This window comes from Coturnix japonica, chromosome 5 (assembly GCF_001577835.2).
Source record: "Coturnix japonica isolate 7356 chromosome 5, Coturnix japonica 2.1, whole genome shotgun sequence".
NCBI classification, from domain to species: Eukaryota; Metazoa; Chordata; class Aves; order Galliformes; family Phasianidae; genus Coturnix; species Coturnix japonica.
The window spans coordinates 26244242-26258860 of NC_029520.1; the positions used below are offsets into that span (position 1 = coordinate 26244242).

General features: G+C 38.1%; 2 protein-coding genes across 2 annotated transcripts in view; one reads left to right on the top strand and one right to left on the bottom strand.

The window, feature by feature from the left end:
- LOC107314961 (formin-1-like) overlaps nucleotides 1-5292 on the bottom strand; it is a 43397-nt gene extending 38105 nt beyond the window's left edge. Inside the window, exons 1-2 of the mRNA XM_015864837.2 lie at nucleotides 5201-5292; nucleotides 397-611 (exon numbers count right to left, since the gene is read on the bottom strand). The gene's annotated coding sequence lies outside the window, so the exon portion shown is untranslated. The remainder of the gene's footprint in view (nucleotides 1-396; nucleotides 612-5200) is intronic.
- A 4266-nt stretch (nucleotides 5293-9558) lies between these two features.
- Nucleotides 9559-14619, top strand: part of RYR3 (ryanodine receptor 3) — a 174165-nt gene continuing 169104 nt past the window's right edge. The window contains exon 1 of the mRNA XM_032444977.1: nucleotides 9559-9837. Within this exon, the coding sequence (XP_032300868.1) occupies nucleotides 9574-9837 (264 nt within the window). The 5' untranslated portion in view covers nucleotides 9559-9573. The remainder of the gene's footprint in view (nucleotides 9838-14619) is intronic.

The following is a 14619-nucleotide window of genomic DNA, read 5'->3' on the forward strand; positions in this document are numbered from 1 at the left end:
TTAAAAATGATGGGGTAGGAGGCAGACCCACAGGTAGCTGCTAAGTCTAAAATATTATTAGATAGGAAAGCCATTACTTCAAGCATTTTCCTTTATGTCCCAGTTTTTGAATGAGAAATGACAATCAGCTGCTCCACAGACAAATATCTATAAGAAGAATACAGAAATACAGATAACCTTGCATGATTTAATCACATGAACTTGTGCTGCCCATTCATAAATTGAGTTTGGTGCCAATGTGCATTAAAACATTTATCTTCTATTAGATGCTGTAATGCTGTAATGTGATGGAAAGAACAGTCATAATGGTAAGGTTGCAAAGCACTACACTACAGCAAATGAGGACAAGCCTAAACACAACAACCACAGATGCAGAAATTAAGAAAATTTGCTTACCCTTGGAAGGCCTCAAGTAGGCAAGGATCTCAAGCAAGATACATCCAGCTCCACTGCCAAATCTTAAATGAGGTCTGGGAAATAATGGATCCTGGCTCCACCCCTTCCACTCAGGTGTATTGCATGCACCTGAAAATCCACTGGGTTGGCCCTGCCTTCCCATCAGGTGCTCAGTCACAGGTTCAAACCATAACTTGCATTTCCGCTACAGATATCTAGAAAAAAATAAAAATAAAAATCCTAAAATAAAAATCCTCTTCCTTTCTATAACTCCATGAACTTGCCAGAATCAAGAAAGACAATAAAAGGAAAATGCTAAAAGAAACAAAAAAAAAGGGTGAAAATACTTGTTAATAACAAAAAAAAAAACAAAAAAAACCCACAACTTCGTTTCTATGCTGTAAAAAAGTGATTTTGATATAGGCTACAATTTTTTAAATAACATATTTCATATAAAATTTGTAAACCACACATAAAATACACATAAATTATATGAATATATTTAGGTATGATATATATTTAGCAGTGAGATGCACAAGAGCAGCAGGCCCCAGGATATCCCAGAATCTAAAGAAAAGGGAAATGCAAAAGCAAAACTATGAGTGAACTTGTATGTGCAAGTTGCAAAAAAAATAAGTCGTGCTTCAAAATTCCCATAAGGAATTCTTCCTTTCAATCTGAAGTAAAGCAACAGTATCTAAATCCATGGTCACAGATGCATCAGTCACATCACTTCTACAAAACTTTGCACATTTTCACTTACCAGCAGATTTTCAAGAAAAAAAAAAAGAAAAATCTATGTACTGCTCCAAATCCACAGTTCACTGCCTCTTCATCAGCACTGAAAACAGTCCTTGGCAGCAGAAGTTTGAGATAGATACATTTAAGAGACACCACTTATAACTGTAGCCTTTTAGCTGTCACATGAACAGACATCATATGATCCTCTTCCCACTGACCGTGAACCATTTCAAACCTAGATCAGTTTCTCATTTGCCTCAAGGGAAGTTACTCCAGACCATCACTGGTTTCAAGCATCAGATTGTGCTCAGCCTTTTGATACTATTTTTCCCCCCCATAAGTTCTCACAAAGTTCTACAAATCCCAGGAAAAGAGATTCATTTTTATTTTGAATATGTTTACATGTTATATTCACTAAAATTTCTACTGTAGGAATGATAGTGCTCCTGATTTCAATACATACAGGAAAAATCAAGTTCAGTAGTACTAGCTAGAAATTCTAAAAGTAAGCTAGTCTCCAATTCTCATTTTATTAATGTAGACTCAATTTGCAATATATACAGGCTGCTCTGAAAGTAATGCCTCCTACTTAACTATGTTGGCCTGATCCATCAGAGATGAATATTGGTGGTGTGGCAGTGAAGTACCTTCCCACCAATACTCCATTACATTTTGTTGTTGTGTGACAGATGTCAGCAGAGAAGCAGTCTGACAAAATGGTGTCTGACATAGAAGTGCAAAAGTGTATAACGAAATTTACTCATGCAGAACAAATCCCACCCATAGACAATCTTCAATACTTGCTGAATGCTTATAGAGACTAAACAGTTAATGTGAGCACAGTGAGGATGTAGGTGATGCATTTCAGCATTGACAACTGTGAGAGTGGGTCACCTCTTCCGGCAGATTTTCTGATCACATCATTCAAGCTCTTGTTCATTGATGGAAAAATCTTAACATCTAATGGTGGTGAACATTGAAAAATAGCATTTTGTAGACAATAATTTGCCCTATTAAATAGCTTTATTGTGCTCTTTGTGTGTGTAGTAGTTTCCATGTAAACAATAGAAGGCATGACTTTCGGAGTGACTTGCATATTTAACTCCAAATATTATACATATCTATGCTATTGTTTTTAGGCATTTCATAAAACAAAAACAACAGCAAGCATCTCTTCACAATGCCATTACTGATTTCATTTTGTGGTTTTGAACACTTACCTTTTGAGTGTTCTCCCATCAACAAAGTCAAACAAACCTTGTATGTTTTACCATTAGCATTAACCCTTTAGTGTGAAAAACACTGGAATTATTTAGTTACCATGAATTAAATAATACCCTAATCTTCAAGACTTCTTTCTGCTTGCATACAACATATATATTACAACACCTATTCATTCCATTAAAAAAAAATCAGAATGGTAAGATATTGTCATCTGTAATGTGCTGATCAACAACAGATCAGTAAACCAGATTGTAAAAAAAAAAATAAAATCTTTAATAATACTTCTAATATAATCTGTTGATCAACAAACTACACAGTATATGCATTGTTGATAATGGACAGACACTCAGGGTAGTATTTCTTCTCTGCAATGGGATTTAACTGATTAGGTTAAATTTGAAGATGGTTGGCAAGGATACACTGTGCTTATGAACAGTTCAAATTGTATAATAAAACCAAATATCAAAGACTAATTAAAAAATATTGTAGATGACTCTTTCCCTCTCTAAGAAGTTCATTTAAGTACGAGCACATAGAAATAGTGAAAACAAATATTAAAGACATGTTCATTGAATTTCTATATCTTATGAACAAAGAACTGAGTTTTTCAAATCAAAATGGCACATTGCCATTTTCAAGTTATAAAACTTCAACTGTTAATTATGGAATGATAGAATACAGAAGGATAGTTTCAGTAGAATAGTAAAGATTTTCATGCTCTTTACTTATATACAAGAAGTAAGACCAATGAGAAATCTTAAATTAATCAGAAAAAAAAAAAATCTCTTAGCTACTCCAAGGTATTTTGGAGGTGTTCGGCACCTGAGCAACTCCGAATGTGTATGCCTGACATGTTTTTCATTTACCTGCTTACTTGTCCATCAAAACATTGACTTTATTCATCTCTTGATGTTACCATTTATCTATCCTACCGTAATGTACAGGCTGCTATTTATAATCAGCAAAAAAAAAAAAAAAAAAAAGAAAGAAAGAAAAAACACATATATTGCTGTGTATGCAGCTAGTTCTGAATTTTAAACTGTCAGTAATTACTGAAAAGAGAGGATTAGAGCCCATTACTTACAATACACTACTGTGGACACACTGATGGGTATTGAATAACACTGAAAAATTAATGTCATTTAATTTCAGCACAAGTTATTAGGTCACTGTTGTTTTTCATATGAGATGCAAAACTAAATATAAGAGCTTTAGCAGCATTGGCCTATATATTAAAAGGAAAAGTTACACAAAGAAAACACAGAAGACTATTAGAAGGTTCTTACACTGTTATACAAACTGTGATGGATTTAATTCTAGTCACAGAACAGCTTAGATTGGAAATAGTCACAAGGATCATATTGTCCCAACCCTACTGCCATGGGTGGCACTGCCAAACACTAGGTAAGTCTGACCTCGGACACCTCCAGAGTTCAGGCATCCACAGCTTCTCTGGGCAACGAGTTTCACTAAGTAAAACCTCATCACTGAGTGAAAAATTGCCCCTAAAATCTAATCTAACTCTCCCTTCTTTTAGTTTAAAGCCATTCACCCTTGTCCTGTTGCCATCAATTACATAAAATATCTGTATTCCTGCCCCTTTTAAGGGATATAGATATAATCACCTTTCAAGTACTGGAAGACTACCTTAAGGTCTCCCCAGAACCTTCTCTTTGTGAGGTCAAACCAGCCCAGCTCCCTCAGCCCATCTTCATAGGAGAGATGTTCCAGCACTCTGATAACCTTTGTGTCTTTTCTCTGGACCTGCTCCAACAGCTCTGTCTTCTTTGTGCTGGAACACAAGAGTATTCTAATGATGCTGAATAAGAAGTGACTGCAAATGCTTAAGGATTCACAGAATAAAGCTGACTCTGTAAACTACTTAACCCAACTAAGAAACAAGTGAAGAAGACAGTAGATAATCTGAGCTTTAAGCCTGTTACAAAGAGATCATTCTACCATAGTTCCTCTTACTCAAAAAGAAAAAAAAACAAAAAAAACCCAAAAAAATAAACACCCACAAAACTAAATAGTAAATGTATTGGAACTAGGTATATAGATATAAATATTTAATTCCTTCATTTATTGTGGGAAATTTTTGTTAGTAAGTTGTACACTGGAAACAAAAATTAGATCTTACTTTATATAAGTATTTCTCATTACCCTTCACCTTAAAAAGACACTTAAATAACAACTTATATGAGTACAAAAAATATTAGACAGCACTGACACTATCCAAAATGAATAAATACAAGTTGTTTCTCTCTTGTTACGTCTCCAACATTGCCTAGAAGCTAAAAAGAACTAATGTTAATTCACTATGTCAATAATGCTTTGTCAGTTCCTACCATAAATCAGCATCTTGTAAGTAAGAAATACGAGGAACTACAGAAAAGAAAACTAAAGAAACAGTCATACATGTTAGGTCATCAACTGTATTTTCACAGTTTGTTAATGCAGTATGGAATTCCATAATAAGTAACTACAGAATAAATACATGTTAACATTACAAGAAACAGTGCTCAAAACAATTACACAAGATTTTATTCTTATTTAAGCCATGTATACTTCAATGCAACTGAGTACTGAGACAGAAAACCAACAAATAAGAGTACCTCAGAACAAAAAACTAAAACAAAATAGTAACTGAAATTGAAACGTTTCCAACAAATAATACCTTCTCAAGGATCCTTAAGAAATGCAGCACACAAACACAAATAAGTTTAAAACCACTGGGTAGAAGCAGACAGAACAATGTGATCACAAAGGTGTGATAATGGAAATATGAACACAATAGAAAGTTACTATAAATGAAAAAATAAAATAAAATACTGCTCACCTGTATCAGAACACAATCACAGGAGAAAGCTTCACCAAGAAGGGATCTCCAGAAAAAGACCCTTCCTCAGTGTCAGTCACCCTTAAATGAGGTCTAAGAGAGGTGCAGCCAGGCTCTACCCCTTCCAGTCACTCAGGTGAATTGCCTTCACCTGTGCTCCCAAGGCTGACCGGGTCCTTTCACCAGATGCTCAATCAGTTGCTCAGGTCATGACTCAGCAATTCCTATACACATTGATAGAATTAAAAAAAAAGTTTTGCAACTTAAAAAGTAAGAATCAAAAGCAGACAACTTGATGTGGCCACAATTTTTTTCTTTTTTTCTTTCGTTAGAGGTATTGAAATTGTAAGGAAGAATACTTTCAATGTACAATGTGGCTAATGATTTCAAGTCTACTATAAAGATTATATTAAGTTCACATATAAAATAAATCTAGAAACAAGGAAATGAAAGTACAAGGGCTATTCTGAAAATAATGCTTCTCATTTTATGTTGGCTCATGATATCAGATGTGGATATTGGTGATATTGCAGTAGAGGATGAGCCTTCCTACCAATATTCCCTTACATTTTTGTTGCTGTGTGACAGATGGCAGCAGAGGGGCAGTTTAACAAAATAGCATCTGATATGGAAGTGTGTATGAAGCAATAGTATGGAATCTAATTCCTATCATGTGGAAAAAAACTGTGCCCACTGACATTCATCAACACTTAATAAAAGCTTACAGAGACCAAACAGTGAGATGGTTGGTGGTGTGTTTCAGCAGTGACTACTGTGACAGTGGGTGATCTCTTCTAGTGCAGATCTTTATGAGCACAGCATTCAGGTGCTTGTTCATCACTATCAAAAATGCATAGCTAATGGTGGAAACTATGTTGAAAACCAGTGTTTTGTAGTTGATAATTTACATGATCAAATAATGTTATTGCACTCTTTGCACCTGTTGCAGTTTCTATGTAAACTAAATAGAGGGCATCACTTTCAGAATGATCTACTGTATAGGAAACTGGTAATCACAGCCTGAACCTCTGATTAATCAGCTGAGGCAAGTGTTGCGTCAGCTGTGGGAGCACAGGTGAAGGTGATTCAGCTGTGCTCCTGGAAGGGGTGGAGCTTGACTCCACCTCTCCTAGACTTCATTTAAGAGCTGACCACCACTGAGGCAGCATCTCTTTTGGATACTGTTCCTTTGTGGAGTTTGGGTGACCAGCCTCAGCATTTTCTGTCTAGACTGAAGGCATCAGAACTGGTGAGCTTTTCCTATTTGTAACCTTTGGCTTTCTATTACACCACCATTCTTGTATTATTTCCAACTCTACACCTACACATATTGCTTGCCTTTCTACTAATGTGGAAGTAGTTGCTTTTATATGTAGAGATACAGACAGCAAGAGCCATGCAACTTACCAGCAGCCATAGAAGTATAAATGAAAATCCACAGATGTTAATCTCCTTCTGCTTAAGCAAAAAAATCATTTTCTAGGTATTATATTTTAAAAGTAAAACCAAATTAAGTAGCTTATGTAAAAATTGGAATGAATCATCATTTTGGAATCACTTTTAAAAAAAAAAAGTTACATGGAAATAATCTAATGAAGAGTTACAACAATCTAGGAACTACGTCTATTGATGTTCTCTGAAATGTTTTTAACCCAATAAAGGTGTTGTTTTTTTTTTTCCACATATTTGGCTTGATATGCAGTCCAGTGAAAAAAGAATAAGGTGTTAAAAGCATACTACCAAATGCAGAAGACAAAATGCAACCCTTGCTGAACATCTCACTATGACCTGCTTGTCACAACTCTCCTGAAGCTGTTCCTCTCAGTATCCAAAGGAGCAGCTGACAGGTGTGCACACCACCAGTCAAAAAGATAGATAGTAGAGATACATGTGTCACAATCTCAATAGCATTGTTACTATTGTAACTTTCCTGTATTTTTTACTTATTTTTGTGTTATTATTAGATCTAGACTTACAGTAATTCTCTGAATAGTGAGTGAAGAATTCAGTTACAGTAACAGTATTTCAAAGTTTATTAATTACATGTAAGATGTGCTTCTTTCTTGCCTATGGTAGGATTTTGAGAGTAATAGTATCTGGTTTAAGTCTTCTTATGATTAAAATAAGTCTTAGTTCATTAGAAGGTATATGGGAACTGCTTGAGGCATCAGCCTGAACCACTGACTGAAAAGCTCTTGGGAAAGGTCCTCAATCAGGCCCTAGAGAACAGTTGAAGTATAATTCACCTGTTTGACTAAAAGGAGTGGAGCCTGCGTACACCTCTCAGATTTCTGCTCCCCCCCCCCCCCCCCCCCCCCCCTCTCCCCCCCATTTAAGGGCTGACTGCCAGTGGGGAAGGATCTTTTTCTGGAGAACCCTCTTTGATGAAAGTTTCCCCTATGATCCAAAATATTTTGATAAAAATGAGTAATCTCCTTCCCTTTATTTCAGTGCCTTTCTATTGTGCTAATCCTTCCATCATTACATTCCTATCTGTCCAATTGTTACAGAAAGTATTCAAGTTTTTAGATTGATAGCTGTAACTTTGTATACGAACATTCATTTCTAAAGAGAAATGACATGACTGCATTTTTAAGTAACTTTTGAAGAGAAATAAACTATTTGAAAAAACATGAAAAAAGAAAAATGCTTTATTAAAGGCATTTGTTGAAAACATCATCTGGAGATGTTTTTCATAATGTTCAACCTACATTATAAAGCAGGATGCACAAGACAAATGAAACTGCAATACTACCTTAGTTTTCAAAGATCTGTGGAACTTCAGTGTCTGCTTGTTAACATACAGAGCAGTTATAAATGCAATAACAGGACTAGAAAATTAATTACTTAATTCAAATCCCATCACTTACTCAATTTAAATGTTTTATATATGAATGAACTCAGTCCATAATAACATAAAAGAAATGCAAGCCAAGTGCAACCAAAGTTTAGGAATGTTTACAATCCTCAAGATTCCCTACTATGTTTTCAGCAAAAAAAGGTCAGAGAGAACACTTCTGTTAATGACAGTTATCTACTATGCATATAAAACTCCTTTAAATACAGACTGAAAGCTTCAACTTCTACAGAGCTGTAGTAACTTGCCTTTCATGTCCTTTTTCAGTATTCATTTCTTTCCTGTTTTTTTTTTTTCTCCATCATCATAAATGCATCTGTATGTCTCCACCACTGTTCTGTTTTGTGATACAATAAATATTTAGTGTTTTATGAAACATGGAAGATCAAACATAAAACAGCAAGAGCTTGTCGTTTTTGGTGTTTGTTTATTCTACTTTCCAAGGAAGAAGAGATTCCATACAAAGAAAGCATAGCAGCTGTATGTCTTACAATTGCTATCTTCAGAATGCAAAGGTCTATGTGAACAATGGACATTAAGGCTTTGTGCTAGCAGAAGGAAGCACAGTCTTTGGCTAGCACGGGGTACAAAGCTCATGGAGACCTATTGCATATAATCATAGACCTCCCAGCAGCAATGTGAAGAGAAATACTGTGTTTTATAGGAGTTTTTGGAGGGGCAAGAATGGATACAAACAAGACAAAATAGAAAATACACTGCAATGATCCATAATGTATTTTCAGAACCCTTCACTTTGTTATAAATGGCTCTTAAATAATCACTAGCAGAATATGCTGTCTGTCTGCTTAAACCTGCTAGGCAAGGACCTTAATGTTTATCATAATATTCCTCTATTTTACAATGAACTTTACATTCTCTCCTCTTATTTTATCAGCTCATTGGACTACTTCACAAAGGCATTTCTGTAAATAAATAAATCTTCTTGCAAATGTAATATCTACTTTCACCCAGTGAACGTTTACACATTTAATCTATTTGCTCTCCTATGACCTTTATCTGGCTGCAAACCTGAACCATAACAGCACTAGCTGAAGTTAGTGGTATTTTAAAAGCCTTTCTCGCTTCCTGCCCTCCCACCTAGACCTGAGGGTATGGAGTGATCCAGGCGAGGTCAAGCCGGGCACAGCCCGAGGGATGCGAAGCCTGAGGCACACCTGCTCTGCCCTCCCCTCGGGCAACTCATAGGGCAGCCTGGCGTTTAGGGAAGCTCAGCAGCCGAGTAACCGGGAATTCACTTGTTTTATTACGTGTTCGTGGAAGGAGAACAAAGCTGCCTTTCCCAGAGGCACGGAGCGGTTCTGGCCACGTGCCCGATGGAGGCTGCTTCCAGAGCAGCCCCTCCAGCTGCATCCGGCAGCCCTAAAAACGTAACAACAAGAGCCTTCTGAATAATTGATACAACGTTACCGAGATCGGCGCCGCCCAACAAAGCGGAGCCTTCGCCAGCTGAAACAAACCTGATTAAGCACGTGTTTCGTGAGGGAATAGTTGGGCCATGCCCGAGACCGGGCCAGCCCGGCCCGTTACCCCGCACTCCTGCACGCGCCCCTCCCTCCAGCACCGCCCAGGTGGTCCCGCCCCGCTGCCCCGGGGGTCGCGCGTCTTTCACCGCCCCCGTCGCTCTCGTAGAGAGAAAACGTGCTCCTTCCCGATCCCTCTCCGTGCTCCTGCAGTGGGAGCCGAAGGGATTACGCTTGCTGGAAACAAGGAGATGTTTCTTCCGTCGGCGCCCCGAGGCACGCTACTCCGCCTAGACCACGTGAGTACCGCGCCTTTCCATTCCAGAAGGCTGTTGCGGTGATTATTATTTTTCGCACTGGTTGTCCCTACTCCGTGGCTTCATTTGCAGCACGCCCTGTGCCTGCAGAGCAAATAGGTTCGGGCGGCCCGGAACGTGGAGCTGCGCCTGCTGAATGAGGCGGGCTCTTGGGGCCGGGGGTGTATCAGCTGTGAGCGGGGGTGGCTGGCGTGCATCCTGCAGCTGTCCGTGCCTTCTGAGAGCAAATTAACGCGTGCATTAGCACTTAGAAATGGTTTTCTTGAGGGTTGTGCAGCAGTGTTTCAGTGTAGAGAAAAACTAATAAAACCAAACAAATAAGCGAAGTGTGTTTCTACTGCTCAGAACGTAACTTCCAGTTTGTTTCTTAGAGTTGCCAGATGTAGCTATTTAAGCTGTAGAGCTAGATGTGAGTCTGAAGTAAATAAATAAATGAAATAATCTGCGATTGAAACTCATAAAAACTATTTAAAAACTGCTTTCTGAGGTGTATCAAATTAATATAAGCTTTAAAATTGGGAGAAAGTTTTGGAGTCACTTTAAGTGCTTTGAATTGAATGTTTGAGGTAATCATGGAACTTGTGTAGAGTCCTGTATCATAATAGTGAGGCACCAGATCTTCCAGAGGGTATCAGAACAGTTTTAAAATGAAAACAAATGTAGGTCAGACTGCACGTGTTGCTAGGGAATGCTGTAGTGTTAGGAGTTCCTCTTCCTTCTGCACTGATGCTTACTGTTACCTAAGCTCTTGTTTTGGCTTGTCTGTGCTTTATCTAGTATGCATTGTCTCTTTGTAATAGGTGAAAGTAAATACACTTGTTGGATCCATATCCAAAATAGGAATGTCAATGATTAAGTGCCACGTTTCTAGGATAGTCCAGGCTAACTGACCATAAATTAATCCAAAGTAGTTGATAAAAGTGCAAGTGGTTTGTTTGTTTGTTTTTTAATTTATTCTCTAGGTATTTCAGTGTCTTCCTTTTAGACTTTTGCTCCACTGTCTTGGGGATATTTGGAAGGATTAATTGCATAATTGGTTTCTATGCTCTCCCAAGGGGTCATATCTAATACTTGTAGAATCTTGTTAATAAGTTAATTAAAGTATCTTGAACACATTTTCATTTGCAGCAACAAAGGTTAGATTAATAAGTTAAAAATGTCTGAGCTACAGTTGAGAAATGCATCAGTTACAGTTGGTAACCCAAGCCTTGTATTTGGCTAATAAATCATATGTTTTAAAGCTGTGGAAAATTAGCAACCAAACATGAGAGGAAGAGCAAATAAACAAGAGCTGTGATCCATTGAAATATATGCAAAGAAAAAGTGAAAAGGTTTTGTTTTTTTTTTTTTCCTAAACTAAGCAGCAATTATTTATTAACTAACTTTTCTCATCATGTCACCTGCATTGATTGTCTTGAATATCTCTGTTAGGTATTCTCTAGTGAATTATTTTCCTACCACAAACTTTCAGTTTTTGAATTTACTGGGCAGGATCTATGAGATTTGCGCTCCTGAAATACTGAATCTGCTGCCTTTAAGATAACTGAAATAAGACTAATAATCTACATGGGTGGTTCAGGGCTTGTGTGCACTTGTTAGGCAAGTGTTGCTGGCAGACAGATCCTTTCTTGTGGTATTGTGGAAACAGTTAAAGATAGGTGGAGGAGGAGACCTCTGGTGGAGGAAAATTGCTAAACATCAGGTTTGTTACACTGGAAAAGTAGGAGATAAAATACAGTAAAACAGGAGAAGTTAGCTATTTTACAAACCTTAGATGTGGATTATATCACAGTTCTGCTGTAAATCTGAGTAGCCGTGAGCTCTCCTTGGAGTATTGCTAGGTTTTTTTTCTTGTCCTCTTGAAATAGGGCTGTCACAATTTCTGACCCTGGAAGTCCAGAACAAGTTCAGACATGAAATAAAAATAAAACCTGGGAGATAGGTTTGTGTCAAATAATGCTGTATTTTAATTTTTAAGACCCAATTATGAATCAAGTTAAATTTCTCTTCCAATATCATATCCTTGTTACTCCTTTTTATCTCCTGTGCCAGGTTAGGTAGTTACTTGGACAAATGGCAGTTTGATTAGTTAGTGGCTGATTAAGAACTTTGGCAGTGTGATAAAGACTTGATAGCTGGCATCCTCTGTGGTCAGCAGTGTGCAGGAGCATTTCTAGGCAGGCTGCTTGGTCCCAGTGTCTGAGAGCTTGTTATAGGTGTGAATGAGTGAATGAAATATACCAGTGTGTTTTTGTTAAATAAGCTTTAGAGATATAAATAAATAAAACTAAGTAAACACTGTAACAACATTGGAAACATGGATTACTGTGTGTTTCTTTCTATGGCTAAAAAATTCCCCTTTTCAGAAACAATTGAGGGAATGGAAAGAATTGGTCATGGTTCAAAAACCCTTTAAATGTGTGATTACAACACTTACTATCAAACTTTATGAAACATCAGAAGCATGGCATTTGTAGGACTACTGAATGATGGTTGGTTGCAAAATGACCATTAGAACTAATTCACATGTGGTCATTTTCATCCTTATACCTGAATTATTGGATTCTTCAGATCATTTTGTTCACAGCATTAGGAAAGAGCCTGAATGATCACAACTGATGATTGCAAACAGCTTCCACTCTGTGCCTCTGCTGTTGGAGTTCATGGCAGGCACTTCATCTGATCAGCAACAACAGGAGCCAGGAGGGCAGTGTTCTTTGATATGAACTGGTCCTCGAACTCGTGAAAACAATTAAGCTGGGTATTTATGCAAAGCTTCATAAAGGAATGAAAAGTGACGCAGTAGAAATGCCAGCTTTATTTTTAAATGCATTCCAGAATCTATCCTGTAACTTTTGCACATAAACTCTTAACGCGTTCTAAGTGCAAAGTGCTGTGAGAATGTCCGCCTTGTTCCAGCAGGTGTAGCTGCGCTGCGGGTGCAAACATGCTGCAGGCAGCGATGGGCGCTGGGTTTGCAGCTGAGCTTTGAGCACCGCGCTTCCCTGCTGACCCCACTGCAACCTGTGAATGCTCTTAGAAACAGATGCAAGAAGAGGGGTATCAAAAGCAAATATTCCGGGAACGTAACAATGGGTTGTACTTTATTTTATTTTTTCCCAATTTGAGATTTTTACATCATGTCTTCTGAGCAGACGAGAGCGAGCAGGAGCCGAATGCACGGGGTGGCGGCCGTTGGGGGCGCGTGAGGAAAGGTGGGGGTGGGTAATACGCCCCGCAGGTGCGGTGCTGGGCGAGTCGTGAGGGGTCCCGAACGCGGTGAGAAGGGAAAGAAGGAAAGAGGGGGAAGGTAAGGGAGAAATGCACTATAGTGCACGAGGAGGAGAAACATAAAAAACATAAAGCATAGGGAGGGGCTGTGGTGGTAGCAGGATGGTTTTCTCTTAAGGAATTGACTGCAGCAGAGATGAAGTATGGAAGAGAAGCGGGCTGCAGGCTCGCTTGTGCTGCAAGTTTTGCAATAATAAGAAAGGGGGGGGAAAAGGGCGGAAAGATGTAAGGAGGCTCTAAGAGGTGCTTGTTTGTTTAGAATGTCTCTGTAAAGAGACTACTGTGTTTTGGTTTGCTTTTTCCCCCCTCCCCAGCTGGGGAGTGGAGCCATAAGTACGTACGTTCTTTGTGAAAGGACCTCTCATAGGTAACTGGTGTGTGTATTGCAGAAGGAACAAAGATTAGATCTGAGGTGGGATTGCTGACATCCTCAGGCAAAATGAGTAGGTAGCAAACAGATAACCAAGCAGGACGTTGAGTTCTGCACTTTGAACACAACAGCCCCAGGCAACATTGGAGGCTTGGGACAGAGCAGCTGGAGAACAGTGTGGGAGAAATGGAGCTGGGAGTCCTGGTCACCACTCATTTAAACATGAGCCAGCAGTGTGCCCAGGTGGACAAAAAGGCCAGCGGTATCCTGGCTTGTATCAGAAATAGTGTTGCCAGGAGGGAGGTGATCCTTTTTCTAGTACTCAGCATTGGTGAGGCTGCCTGTCAAGTACTGCATTCAGTTTGGGCTTGACTGCAACAGTGCTTTTGCTGTGCCAAGATGTGGACACCACAGGTGTTACAACCACTTTTATCTTTCCAAGAATTACCTTTAAAAATAACCATATTGTTCATGACGTGTTTCACTTGTTATTAATACTCTATTAGTCTGCATTCATAAATCGGTTACGTCATGACAATTTTATGTTTGCTCCCTCATTTACAACTATAAAGCCAGGCTATATAAGAAAGTTTTGAAGTTATTTCTAAATTTGAAATATATCTATTATAATGTTTTGAAATATATACTTTGTTTTTGTTTGTTTTTTTCCCCTTGTACTTTACTTTTACCTATGTTTTACATTTGATCATAAAACATTTATGTTGATTTCACTGGGAACACAAAAGTGGCCACTAACAAAATGCACACATTGGCAAATTTACAAACTGGTGAAAGATTGTGAAAAATAAGTCCTTTTTCTTTAAGGAAAGACTAGGATTCAGTACCAAAGTTCTTAACGTCACAGACTATGTTAAAAAAATACATTAGATAACCTATAATTAACTTGTAAATGAAACATTATGGGTAAAAACAACTTAGTGATTGCACTTAATAACTTGTCTTACAATCTTTATTTTCTTTCGCCACTAGATGGCAATCTAGCACAAACTTTTGAAGATCAGAGGGAAAAAGGACAAAGGTATTCTGTATGTCAACGCTGTTTTTTTTGTTACCATGTTTCTCTTTCTAACAGTAATAGAATT